Source organism: Myxocyprinus asiaticus, chromosome 1 (genome assembly GCF_019703515.2).
Source record: "Myxocyprinus asiaticus isolate MX2 ecotype Aquarium Trade chromosome 1, UBuf_Myxa_2, whole genome shotgun sequence".
Lineage (NCBI taxonomy): Eukaryota > Metazoa > Chordata > Actinopteri > Cypriniformes > Catostomidae > Myxocyprinus > Myxocyprinus asiaticus.
In genome coordinates, this window is record NC_059344.1 from 3120837 (window position 1) to 3135050 (window position 14214).

At 43.8% G+C, this 14214-nt stretch overlaps 4 protein-coding genes across 4 annotated transcripts; all 4 read right to left on the reverse strand.

Moving 5' to 3' along the window:
• Positions 1 to 7989: 7989 nt before the first annotated feature.
• Positions 7990 to 8869, reverse strand: LOC127442443 (histone H4). The gene has a single exon (XM_051700497.1). It carries the CDS (start codon positions 8856 to 8858, stop codon positions 8547 to 8549), a length of 312 nt encoding a protein of 103 aa, XP_051556457.1. The 5' UTR covers positions 8859 to 8869; the 3' UTR covers positions 7990 to 8546.
• Positions 8870 to 10274: 1405 nt separating this feature from the next.
• On the reverse strand, positions 10275 to 10914 carry LOC127442532 (histone H3-like). The gene has a single exon (XM_051700642.1). It carries the CDS (start codon positions 10909 to 10911, stop codon positions 10501 to 10503), a length of 411 nt encoding a protein of 136 aa, XP_051556602.1. The 5' UTR covers positions 10912 to 10914; the 3' UTR covers positions 10275 to 10500.
• A 717-nt stretch (positions 10915 to 11631) lies between these two features.
• Positions 11632 to 12059, reverse strand: LOC127442390 (histone H2A-like). Its single transcript, XM_051700380.1, has one exon. It carries the CDS (start codon positions 12037 to 12039, stop codon positions 11653 to 11655), a length of 387 nt encoding a protein of 128 aa, XP_051556340.1. The 5' UTR covers positions 12040 to 12059; the 3' UTR covers positions 11632 to 11652.
• A 379-nt stretch (positions 12060 to 12438) lies between these two features.
• Positions 12439 to 13321, reverse strand: LOC127442203 (histone H1-like). The gene has a single exon (XM_051700054.1). The coding sequence runs from the start codon at positions 13311 to 13313 to the stop codon at positions 12702 to 12704; it is 612 nt and encodes a 203-aa protein (XP_051556014.1). The 5' UTR covers positions 13314 to 13321; the 3' UTR covers positions 12439 to 12701.
• Between the last annotated feature and the right edge of the window lie 893 nt (positions 13322 to 14214).

Consider the following 14214-nt stretch of genomic DNA (forward strand, 5'->3'; position numbering starts at 1 on the left):
AATGGATGTAGCAGCTTCTCTTAGACAATTGTGCCTGGCAAATTTACCCATTAGGGAGTACTCACTTCACTTCTGCGCCATAACCAGCCTCACAGGTTGGAAGGATTCCGACCTCAAATCCATATATCGGATTGGACTAATTTTTCACCAGTGGAGGGAATTGCCTGAGGAGAGTAACCTCACTTGGAAGGAATATGTGAGGCTAATCTTAGAGACACTTACTGCAGAGGATCCTTCTCTCAATCCTGGTTCCAGCTTCCGAGTCTTCCATGCCTAAGTCCGCTCCACGCCATGCCACAGCCACGTCTGAGTCTGCTCCACGCCATGTCACAGCCACGTCTGAGTCTGCTCCTCGCCATGTCACAGCCACGTCTGAGTCTGCTCCACGCCATGTCACAACCACGTCTGAGTCTGCTCCACGCCATGTCACAACCACGTCTGAGTCTGCTCCACGCATGTCACAGCCACGTCTGAGTCTGCTCCACGCCATGTCACAGCCACGTCTGAGTCTGCTCCTCGCCATGTCACAGCCACGTCTGAGTCTGCTCCACGCCATGTCACAACCACGTCTGAGTCTGCTCCACGCATGTCACAGCCACGTCTGAGTCTGCTCCACGCCATGTCACAGCCACATCTGAGTCTGATCCACGCCATGTCTCAGTCAAATCTGAGTCCGTTTTACGCCATGTCATATCCACGTCTGAGTCGGCTCCATGCCATGTCACAGTCCAGTCTTCCGCGACTCATTGCTCCAAACATTCCACAGCTCTTGTTTCCAAGTTGAATTATCTGCCACTGAAATCAGTGCGTAGAGCCAAGAAGACCCTTCCCCACAAATTATCAGTACCCTTGCCATGCCCATGTCGACGCCCACGCCTGCCACGGCCAACAAGCCGATGCCCACACCTGCCACGGCCAACGAGCCGACACCCACACTTGCCATGGCCAACGAGCCCACACCTGCCATGGCCAACGTGCTGACGCCCATGACTGACACGGCCAATGAGCCAAAGCCCACGCCTGCCACGGCCAACGAGCTGGAAGCTTTGTTCTTCCCAGAGCCAGCGTCGCCAGCCTCGTCCGTCCCAGAGCCTGCGTTGAAACTTCGGCCTCCCGGAGGAGGAGGAGAAAGGCTTCCTTTTCCAAGTCTCAGCCCATGTTCACGACCAAAGAGGTCGTCTCCGAATCTCTGCCTATGCCCTCTTGTTCATTGACCCATTCCTACCATAGATGTTTTCTTTGTTCCTATGTTTTTCTCGGGTCATTCCCGAGTCTCTGTCTATGCCCACGACCACAGAGGTTGTTCCTGAGTCTCAGTCCATGCCCATGACCACAGAGGTTATTCCCATGTCTCTGTCTACGCCCACATCCACAGAGGTCGCTCCTGAGACACTGCTCATGTTCACAAACACTGAGGTCATTTCTCAGTCACCTAGGACTCTTAGTTTCGAGCCTGCCACAGCTCTGCCTTCCATGGCTGCTCCCCTCGAGCCTCCTACGGCTCCGCCACCCACGGCTGTGCCCTTTGAGCCTCCCGCGGCTCAGCCTGCCATGGCTTCATCCCTCGAGCCTCCCATGGCTCTGCCTTCCATGGCCCATCCCTCGAGCCTCCTACTGCTTCGCCTACCACGGCCTTGCCCCTAGAGCTTACCACGGCTCCGCCTGCGATGGCTTCGCCCCTCGAGCCTCCTATAGCTCTGCCTGCCACGGCTTCGTCCCTCAAGCCTCCTATGGCTCTGCCTTCCATGGCTTCGTCCCTCGAGCCTCCTACGGCTCCGCCTTCCAAGGCTCAATCCCTTGAGCCTCCTACGGCTCCGCCTTCCACGGCTCCATCCCTTGAGCCTCCTATGGCTCTGTCCCTTGAGCCTCATGTTCTGTCATGATTCACTGTTGTTTGCCTTGTGTTTCTTCCCTGTCATCTGCTCCTCCCAGACTACACTTCCCATAATTCCCTGCCCTCATCACTGCCAGCTGTCCTTGATTGTCCTCACCTGTGTTTTATTAACTTATTAGTCTTTGTGTATATAATGCCCTGATTTCTGTTCAGTCTTTGTCAGTTGTTATATGTTTGACCTCCTGTTCATTGACCCATTCTTTATTAAGTACTATTCTGCTGCACCTAGATCCAGCTCTCGAGACTTCCTTTCTAACATTACAATATTAGACACACCCACTCACATGTACACACACTTATACACACACATACTGAATACAAACAGTGAAATCATAGGCTGAGTTTGAGACTTAACCAGTTAGTTGAGTACGAAGACTCCCCCCCACTACTCAGGCAGACACAAATCCTTCAGAGACTAGGTGGCGCTATTGTGAACAAAACAAACAAAAATCAAATTTTGGGTCATAAATCTTGGGCCGTAAGGGCTAGAAACAAAATTATTTTTTCCTCTGATTCCTTGCGTCATGCCGAAGAGTTTTATCTCCGACAGAATTTTGCTCCGCCCCTTCGTTTTCCTGCTATTTTGGATTGTTTGAAAAAAATTGAAAATGAACTCGTCCTAGGCCGTTTGCCCGATCGGAACCAAACCAATGTAGAATGATTCAGCAGAGTCCCAATATGAAAAGTTATCAAAGGAATTTTGAAATTCTGATTTATCGTCAAATGGTACGCCAAAACATTCGAGTCCATTTTACTAAAATGGTTATAACTTTTCAAAGAATTGAGGTATTATCACCAAATTTGGTTAACCTATATATGGGCTCATGATGAGGTCACACAAAAATATTGCACACCTTTGCCTCTTGGTGGCACTATAATAATTAAAAAACTAAAAATAGCTCTAACTATGGAACCGTTGGTCCGATTGACTTGGAATTTTGCATGCACTGTCTTTGCCCAAGGTGCCATCAAGGTTCATGAGCACAGTCGCATATCTTTAAAAACATGGCCGCCATCGACCAATCAGCTTTCAGCAGCTTTTATATAGGGTTAAATAAGGCCGATCGGAACTAAACTTGTTATGCCTATTTGTTTCTTGCCCCAAGAGGTCTGTGCAAAATTTGACAAAAATTGGCCACCTGGAGGCACTATTGCGTTTTACATGCATGTAAATTGTTGTATGTACTGCTGTGTTTAAAAAAGAAACACTATTCAAACCATGCTGTAAACCTCCTCATTCTAAACAACTTTGCTTTAAGCACCCTTGGCTTGAAACAAAATGTTCAATAAATACTTGAGATTATTTTAAAAGATTACTTTTTCAAACTAGTTGTAGGCCGTTCACCCAACTGGAACCAAACCAGTGCAGAAACATTCTCTGGAGTCCCAAAATGAAAAGTTAAAGGAATTGTAAAATTGTAATTTATTGTCAAATGGTATGTCAAAACGTTCATAATGGGTGTGGCCACTTTTACTAAAATGGTTATAACTCTTGAACAGATTGAGATATCACCAAATTTGGTACACTTACAGTTGCAATCAAAATTATTCAACCCCCCTTTGCTTATAAGACAATAAGGATTTACGAAGGTACGTTTTTTCTGATGACCTAGCATTTTTAAACATTACATCAATATCAGTTGGGTGACACATTCAAAGTCATAGTGAATATATAACCTAATTTTCCTAAATAGCAGATTTTTTTTTTAAAATACAGCCATGTCATAATTATTCAACCCCTATTACATGTAGCTGTTTCTTAAATATGTAAGGCTACACAAGTAATTGTTTTAAAACAAAAAAAAAAAAAAAAATAAGCTGTCACAAAAGCTAATAGAGGAGACTATTTAATTTCACAAGAAAAGACCATGGCTAAAAGTACATTTCCAAGGCACTTCAATTTCCAATAGACAAAGTTGGCAGCACCATTCATACATTTTTAAAATATGGTACAACAGCAACCTTCTTGGGTGTGGAAGAAAGCAAAACTTCACCAAGGGAAATGTTGACTTAAATATTCAAGAAGGAATTGGAAAGACCTGTGGAGTCCTGGAAGAAGGTTTTATGGATATATGACACTAAACTGAAAATGAGATTTAGACTCTTGTGTCAGCAGTACGTCTAGAGTAAGACAGGCAATGTGATTACAGGAACGACATCATCCCCACAGTCAAGCATGGAGGTGGGTCAGTCCTATTATGCGGGTGTTTTTGCAGCTGCAGGAAATGGCTATCCTGACTATGTGACTGACGCCATGGATCCTTTCAGGTATCAGGCCATTTTGGCAAAAATGTGATGTCTTCAGTGTGTAAATAGAAGCTTGGTGATCACTGGACTTTCCAACAAGACAATTACACCAAGGATACATCTAGGTTGTCATGCCACACCTGAGTCTGCTTCATGCCATGTCACAGCCACACCTCAGCCTACTCCATGCACTTTCTCAGGCTCACCTCTGGTCAACGAGCCAATGCCCAAGCCTACCACGGTCAATGAGCCAACGCCCACGTCTGCCACGGCCAACGAACCAGCGTTGCAAGCCTTATTCATCCCAGAGCCAGCGTTACAAACCTCGTCCATTCCAGAGCAACCTCTCACTGGGCTATTTGAGTTGGAATTGGTTCCCGCCCTTGTGCACACCCTGAGATCTCCTGATCAGCTGGTTCCCCCCAAGCCACAGGCTCGATCATCGTCCTCTGAGATATCCCAGACATGGAGAACTTTCGAACCTCCAACTCCACCTAGACCCTCTGAGCCCTGGACTCTGCCTTGGCCTGTCAATTCCTCGACATCACCTCGGCTCTACGTTCCCTCGACTCCACCGTGGTCCTTCAGCCTGTCGGCTTTACCAGGGTCTCTCGTCCCTCCAGCTCCTCATTGGTCTTTCGATCACCTGGCTCCGCCTTGGCTCTCCGATCATTTGGCTATGCCTCGTCTCTCCGATCTTACAGCTCCACCGGGGACCTCCTTCCCTACGGCTCTGCCTTGGTCCTCAGCCCCACTGGCTCTGCCTCAGACTTCCGATCCCCCAGCTCCGCCTTGCTCCTCCAAACCTCCGGCACCACCTTGGTCCTCCCTGCCTCCGGCTCCACCCTGGCCCTTCGAGTCTTCGTCTACTCTCCGGGTATCCAGTTCTCCATGGTTTCGCCCCTCAAGCCTCTCACGGCTCCGCCTTCCATGGCTCCGCCCCTCAAGCCTATCATGTCTCTGCTTTCCATGGCTCCACCCCTCGATCCTCTCATGGCTCCACCCCCCACGGGCTCCGCCTTGGTCTCATACTCTACGCCATGTTTTCACCAGACCACACCCCACACCTTGTTTCACCATGTTTCCATGTCCTGCCACATAACCACATCAAGTGCCCCCCCAGCTCCCTCTTCAACTTTGTGTTTTTGTTTTGGGGCATTTGAAGGGTTGTATGTGTTTTGTTCCATGCCATGTTTGTTCCTGTTTCCTTGTCATGTAGTCCCCTGGTCATGTGATTTATGTTTCCCTCCATGTCCATGTGTGTTTTCATTGGTTTATTGTCTAGTTACCTTGTTATCAGTTCTGTCTTTCATTGGTTATCATTGTCATGTTTCTCCCATGTCCATGTATTTGAGCCTCATGTTTGCCATTGTCCATTGTCAGGTATTGTTTGTGTAACATTGTGTTATTTTTATGCCAAGTTCATAGTCAAGTCACGTTAAGTCAAGTCAAGTTCATGTTTTTGTTTTGTTCACGTTTGAAGTTATGTTTTTTTGGATATCACATTTCTAAATAAAACTGCACTTGGGTTCATCACACATAATTTCTCTTCAACTACGTTACAATACTACAAATACTACTCTTACTACTCCTGCCATATCTATCAACACCAGAAATAGTATGAGTAGTAGGGTATTCTGCAATTCCAAACTCAGCCAATGACTCAATACAATTTCATTGCTGATTGCGCATGCTAAAATAGATTGCGGTTGGTTAGTGAATATGATGCAGGTATTTGCACTGAAATACCAGGCACAAAAGTGTCGCAACTGTTTAGTGAATCTGCCCCAGTTTGTATTTGGGTGTATATACCACATTTACATACAGGATTCTGGACTGTCCAAAAGTCACATTTAGGCAGCATAAAAGTAATCCACATGACGGTGTGGAGATCCAATTCCCTGGTCCAGCACTGACGTATGTCGGTAATGTTCAGTTTTTTTTTGTTTGTTTTTTTAAGTTCCTGTGTAGTAGTGGTGGTAGTAAGACAACAGTGGTACTTCCCAACCAGAAACAATCACCATAAAAGAAAGAGGTAGAGTAATTCAAACACAGCCGTATATCCTCACTCTTGGCGGGTCGAGTTCCAGACTCAAACCACTGGCCACCATGTCTGACCCATGCACGCATTTCTTATTCCCCCAAAGGTGAGTGACAACATCGGGTCTTATTCCCCCAACGGGTGCAGTGACTTTGGTTTTCAAAAAACACAATGGACCAACACCAGCAGATGACATTGCACCCCAAATCATCACAGACTGTGGAAACTTAACACTGAATATTAGAGATGATTCTTTGACTTCAAGTATATATTTATAAAATAGTTTAAAAATACATAAATCCTGATTTCTGAAAGTGTGAAAGAACAGTTTGAATGTAGTGCTCCTCTGTTGTTAAGGACATTTTAGTAAAAATAAAAATCCATCCATTTTTTTTGAAGCCCATCCAAAAGTAATTTCCTGGCAACGTCCTTGGATAAACATCAACAACTGACACACATTTACTAAAAAAATATATTGAAGCTCTGACAGTCCTAAACTTAGGAGCTCTGTATCGTCAACCTGAAGTGAGGACTTCAAATTCTGAGTGAAGTATATGAGTAGAATGATTTAATATGTGCAAACCCTTCTTAAGAGTCCATTTCTCATATAGAGCGGACAGACTTAGATGCCCTACACCCGTAATACCCGAACCTAAACGAACAGTTCCCTGCAACTGCCCTCTACCTTACACATTCATTCCACACAACCAACAGATGATGGAAAATGTTAAGACAGATTCAATAAAAGATCTGTAAAACAATTTAAGTACAGTTTTATCCACATTAAAAGACTTCAGCTTCTAAATAAAAGTGCTTATTTCCACCCACTTTAACTTATTATCAATGACTGTGCCAAGATATTTATAGGAGCTGACCATCTTAACCTCATTACCATCAATAATAATTTTGTTACAGGTACTAACACTTTTGGTGTTCACCAAATCTGTTCAACAAAAAGATTAGTTCAGATTAGTTCATTGATTCGTTCATTGCCCAGTTTTGCAAATTATACTTTTGCAAAATGACATCCTTTACGCTTTGAGCGAGGACCAAGCTAAGTTCTCTTACGATTCAGTACACTTGACACTGCTTTCTGCTAACGCATATGGGGAGTGTCCTTCCACATGACCTAGTTGAAACCTCTCTACAATAATGCCAATATTAAAATATTGCTATGGTGTTTGAGCCCCGCCCTTTTTAGGGGCAAATTTGTCTGCTATAAAAACAGGTGTGAAACACCATTCCTTCAAGACAGTGATTCATCTTCAAGACTCTCTGCTCCCCTGCAGTGCTCCGGTGAACATCACTCTGCCTCGCTACTTGATGCTTTGCTGGTGAATGGGCCGCTTCAGCATCCTGAAGCGGCCCATGAGTAAGTGTAAGCAACATATAAAACCACAAAATTATCCATAGATATTATTAAATGGCTAATACAACCAATTTACAATATGGATACCATGGACCTTAATGCTGCAGCAAAACCATGATTAATTGTATCAAAACCTTGGATACTGCCAAAAAATAAATAAAGAAAAAAAAAAAGAAACCATGATTACTACAGTCATGGTTACTAGTCATGGTTAATACAATATTTCTACAGTTAATCCATGGGTAGTTTTCATAAAGGTATCATTTATTAACGAGGATTAAAGATCATTATCAATGTTTTAACAAATCTGAATTTAAATAACCTTTGAATATGGTCACACAATCCCATTATAATACATGTCATGTCTAGGTTTGTCATTACTTAGTGTGAATAACTCCAGATGCTGTTTTTCTGTCATTACCTCAGGAAAGCAATGCTCCCTCTTTGAACAAGCACTATCGCTGAAAGGGTGAGCGCTGTCTGACTGCTGGTGTAAACATTCCATCCAATTTACAATTTGCCACTTTACCAACGTTAAATCCTGCTGGTGGTTAACATCAATACACTACTTACACAACATCGATGGAGAAAGATGCATGTGTCGAATAAGATTCATTCTGACTGGAAACTAATCTGTATAATGCAGAAAAAAAAGTTATGAATATACAATTAAACTCTTTAAGCGATAACATGGGTGGCTCTTAAAAGACCCTTTGTGTGCCATAACGATCTGATGAACAAATTTCAAACTGTTAACTCTCTATTAACCCATAGAAACATTTATAACAATTATCCCCTCTATGCTAATTTCCCAAACAGTCGATGCGCACCTCTGATTGCGTGTTTTTATTGGCCACACCCATTACATGATTTCATTGGACAGCTGCAAGTGTGACGAGCCGGAAAAAGAGCCAACCAAGACATTGACTCTTCATGTGAGAGTGTGTGTGGCTCTTAAAAGAGCCGTTGGGTTTGTCTGATGAGAATCAAGTCGTTTATCCTCCGAAGCCGTACAGAGTTCGTCCCTGTCGTTTCAGCGCGTACACAACGTCCATGGCAGTGACGGTCTTTCTCTTGGCGTGTTCAGTGTAGGTGACGGCATCACGGATAACGTTCTCCAGAAACACCTTCAACACACCGCGGGTCTCCTCGTAGATCAGACCGGAGATACGCTTGACACCGCCACGGCGAGCTAGACGACGGATGGCGGGTTTGGTGATTCCCTGGATGTTATCACGCAACACTTTGCGGTGACGCTTAGCGCCTCCTTTCCCGAGTCCTTTACCGCCTTTACCTCTTCCTGACATGATGATTACAGCTCGAAGACAAACTGAATGTGAGAAATGTAGCAACGGGATAAAACATTTACATGTGCCTACAGGACCTAGTAGAAACACCACACTGAAGGCGGAGCCAACGTCACGTCACGTGTTTGCCGTTGTCAGTTCACGTGTCTAATCCACTAAAACTTGTAGTTTATTTCACTCGAAGTTATTAGACTATTATTATTATGTAAGACTGATTTAAAACTCAATGTTCAACATAGAGCAGATGTATTATCCAACAAATACACTAATGTAGACTTGGGTATAATGTTGATTAACACAAAAATTAATTTTCTCCTTTTCTTTAAATGTGCAGATATCTGTGTTCCAGTGAGACACTTACAGTACAATGGAAGTCAATGGGGTCAATCTGTAAACATTAAAATACTGTTTCAAAATTTAGACACAAGACATAAACAATATGTGTTAACATGATTTTATTGTGATAAAATCACTTACTAACTGCATCTGTGTAAAGTTATAACTAATTTTACAACTCCGTTGCCATGACGATGTAATGCCATAAACTCTAAAACAGCTGTGGAAATGATGATTTAAACTAACTTAAAACTCAAATAATACACACGTTTTAAAAGAATAATTAATGATATAAGTCAGTTTATTTATTTTGTGTGTATCTATAATGTATAGATAATGTAACTAACGGAGGATTATAATAGTCTACAGGACCTGATAGAAACATTATCTGAAGTTCATCGGACTGAAGGGGATTCAAAGAAGTGCGATATAAAACAAGTATGCATATAGTACAATCAGAGAGTAATAAACTCAATATTTTCAAATGCAGGAAACAATGTGAAGAGAAATTATTTAAAACAATATTGTATATATATGGCTGCTGATACAGTTTTACTCAGCGGTCATTGAGTCTGTCCTCTGCACTTCAATAACTGTCTGGTTTGGTTCAGCTACGAAATCAGACATCAGAAGACTACAAAGGACAGTTCGGACTGATGAGAGGATTATTGGTTGTACCCTGCCCTCCCTTCAAGAACTATACACTTCCAGAGTGAGCAAAAAGTCTGGAAAAATCACTCTGGACCCCACTCACCCTGCCCACTACCTTTCTGAACTGTTGCCTTCTGGCTGACGCTTCAGAACCGTTACAAACTGCCCCGCTTAGCAATAATTAAGTACAATAGACAGTTTAGTCTTTTTTATATTTATCCAACACATCCAACCTCTTCTGCCATTTCATTCTCTGAGAAAAAAAAAAAAAAAAAAAAAAAAACTCACTGTACAGATATCGGTTTGTACTACTCGTGTGTGTGTGTGTGTGTGTGTACACGTATGTGTATAATCACATTTTTTTTATTACCGCTGTCTTTGTATTGTTGTGCACTGGAAGCTCCAGTCACCAAGACAAATTCCTTGTATGTGTAAGCATACTTGGCAATAACGTTCATTCTGATTACATCAGCACATGTGGACCGTTTCAAATTCTACCAAAACACAGAACAGCAAAACCATCTCATTTCGTAAAAAACAAATATTAATAATAACAACAACAAACTGAAAATAAACAGAAATTGACTCGTTGAGTGTAACTGAAGTGGCTCTTAAAAGAGCCTTTGGTGTTGATGTGAATGACGCCGCTGTGGATTTAAGCGCGCTCTCCACGAATGCGGCGTGCCAGCTGAATGTCTTTGGGCATGATGGTGACCCTCTTGGCATGGATGGCACACAAGTTGGTGTCCTCGAACAGACCGACCAAATAAGCCTCGCTGGACTCCTGCAGGGCCATGACGGCGGAGCTCTGGAAGCGCAGATCCGTCTTGAAATCCTGCGCGATTTCTCTCACCAGACGCTGGAAAGGCAGTTTGCGAATCAGCAGTTCAGTGGACTTCTGATAACGGCGGATCTCTCTCAGCGCCACGGTACCGGGCCTGTAACGATGAGGCTTCTTGACGCCACCGGTGGCGGGGGCGCTTTTACGGGCGGCTTTAGTAGCGAGCTGCTTCCTCGGGGCTTTTCCACCGGTGGACTTACGAGCGGTCTGTTTGGTTCTTGCCATGATTAAGAGATTCACTTCTCCGTTCAACACAGTAAATGAAGATCAGCGTTACACCGCTGCTTTTTAAAGCCGAGGACGATCACGCGCTCAGTGTGGTGAGGGTTTAGAGGCGTGTGATTGGCTGATGTGGACGTGTGCGCATGACAGTTGGCCAATGACTGTGCGGCGCGTCTTTTCAAACAAGCGGCGACAGTTTCCCGCTCAAAATCTCTGTTCAGTTTACATCAATGCGCATGAAATAACGCTTCACATTTCTTTGTCTAGCTTTTATACTCAAGTACTTTCATTTATTTTAAATAATTTATGTAGCCTCATGACTGGCCATAACTAATCACAAGCATTTAATAGTAGTGGCAGATGTAATTATTATAATCACAAGAAATAATCGTAAATGAACGCATTTGTGCATGGTCAAAATCTAAATATATACGTAAATATATTGGATTAAAATCGATAAATTAAGGAATTCACAATGTTATCTGTTCATTATTTATACTTGTACTGCATGAATGCCACAACTGCATCTGTAATTCAATCTACACTATATTAGTTATCAGATATAGGTGTTAAAAACAGAAAATAATCTGTAGTTCACTCACATTAAGTGTTGCACTTTATTTCATTCAAGTGTGTAGTACGATTAATTAAACGTTTGAGTAGAAGAACAATCCCTCTCTTATAGTTCAAATGTGTGGCTCTTAAAAGAGCCTTTGTGTTTCAGTGAAACAGACTGCAGTCCGTTTACTTGGTCTTGCCGGGTTTCTCGGTCTTCTTGGGCAGCAGCACAGCCTGGATGTTGGGCAGCACACCACCCTGAGCGATGGTCACTCCACCCAAGAGTTTGTTCAACTCCTCGTCGTTCCGCACTGCCAGCTGCAGGTGACGGGGAATGATACGAGTCTTCTTGTTGTCCCGAGCGGCGTTTCCGGCCAACTCCAGGATCTCAGCGGTGAGATACTCGAGCACAGCGGCCAGATAAACTGGAGCACCGGCACCGACGCGCTCAGCGTAGTTTCCTTTGCGGAGCAGTCTGTGCACACGGCCGACGGGGAACTGCAGTCCTGCCCTGGATGAGCGAGTTTTAGCCTTCGCACGAGCTTTACCGCCGGTTTTGCCTCTGCCGCTCATTTTCAACTTGTTCACACTACTTCAACACAAGGTAGAAACAGAATAATTAAGATCAGACAGTTAACAGCATTTAAAGGAGACTGTCAGTCGTCTATTGGCTGGAGTCTGTAAAACATTCTAACCAATCACAGCACTTCCCTCCAATCTCTAAACTCCTCCCTCTTATTTCTCTGCTATATTCTGTGTTGATGAGAAACTTCCAGCTGAATGAGTCTTAAATCCAGTTTAATGTAAAATTCAACATCAATAATAATAAATGATATTATGGTCAAATATATCTGACCTGAAATAAATTAGATATATTTCACTGATACAGGCACAATCAATGCAATTATACATATAAAATGTTGTCAGATAATTGCACTAACCTTCATTTTATAGTTTTATGAAACTCTTGATTTTAAACTCAACACTTGAACTTGTCAGGCGGGTGAAACTTACACTGAATAACATGTTTCATTACCGGGTTTGCCATTTTCTGAATATGCAGCTTTTGGTTTCATTCATAGTCAGGAGTGATTGTGTCCTCTAACAACCAATCTGTAATACAGCATTACAAAATAAATAAAAATATTAAAACAAGTCGAAGTGTTGCTCTTTCATATGAATTAGTGGGTGGCTCTTAAAAGAGCCGTTTTGAGGAAGAAACTCTGTGAGTTCATTTACTTCTTTTTGGGAGCTGCTTTTTTAGGCTTGGCTGCTTTAGTCTTTGCCGTTTTGGGTTTGGCAGCTTTGGCCTTTTTGGGGCTCTTGGCGGCTTTCTTGGCAGCTGCTGGTTTCTTGGCCTTCTTGGGGCTCTTCGTTGCCTTTTTGGCGGCTGCTGGTTTCTTCGCCTTCTTGGGAGATTTCTTGGCGGCAGGTTTCTTAGTCGCGGCACTCTTGGGCTTCTTAGCAGCGGCGGGTTTCTTGACTGCGGGCTTCTTGACTTTAGGAGCGGCTTTCTTGACGGGTTTCTTCGTGCTCTCGGCTTGTTTCTTGTTGAGCTTGAATGAGCCGGAGGCGCCGGTCCCTTTGGTCTGGACCAGAGTGCCTTTAGTTACCAGACTCTTGATGGCGATCTTGACACGGGAGTTGTTCTTCTCCACATCGTATCCACCGGCGGCGAGAGCTTTCTTCAGGGCGGCGAGAGACACGCCGCTCCTCTCCTTGGATGCGGACACAGTTTTGACGATGAGTTCACCGACGCTTGGACCCGTTTTCTTGGGTTTAGCAGCAGATTTCTTCTTGGGCGCTTTGGCCGGCGGGGCGGCTGCAGCTGGAGCGGTTTCTGCCATCTCTCTGATCGGACCTGTAATCTCACACACACACGAGCACTGAGTTCAGTAATAAACAGCGACTGAGCGGCGCTGCGCTCTTAAAACCCTCATGAGAACCTGAAAGACTCAATCCGCTCGTGTCAGTGTCTGTGCGCCTCCGAGAGCCGCTCGCACTTGTGTTTTCTCCTCTCACATTTAGAGCAAAACTGGAGCGATAAAACAGTTTAATGGAGTGAATACAATGTGAACACAGAACAGGAGTTCTGCGCTTTATCTGGAGACAAAAACACGCGACGAGGAAACTTTTAGTTTTATGTCTAAACTTCAGATCCACATCGCGCACCAGCTATTGGGAAAAGCCGCATGTGATTTGGATGTGATTTTCATGTAGAAATGTTTATAATAGATTGAACGCGTCTTCTGTATTTTCAACACACACTTTGAAAAAGACTTTAATGAAATGAGCATCACTGAGGGACTTGTGGACTGTTTCATACAGTAGTTGTTTTGGGCAGATTGAAGCACACGTGTCTGTTTGTGACTCTCATGTGTGTTCAGCTGCTGCTTCTTGTGTCTTTTGGGGCTTTCCCACTGCTTTCTGGGGGTTTTACACTGTGGATGGTACCTGGTACTTTTTTTTAGTACCACCACCGCCGAGGTTCCAAGAAAGCCGAGCCGGTACTAAATGTGATGTAAAAACCCTGCAGATCACTGATTGGTCAGAGAGAATCGACACTACCAGCATCACTGGATTTGCAACATGGGACATCAACCCGCTAGTTTTAAAGTTAGCAACAGCGATAGCAATATCATTTGTTCACGTGACTTTCGAATTGTAAAAAGAAATGGCTGTGCGCAAAACCATGCCGTGGTCAATAAACGAGGTGTAGATGTTCCTCACGTTAGCGACGAACGAAAT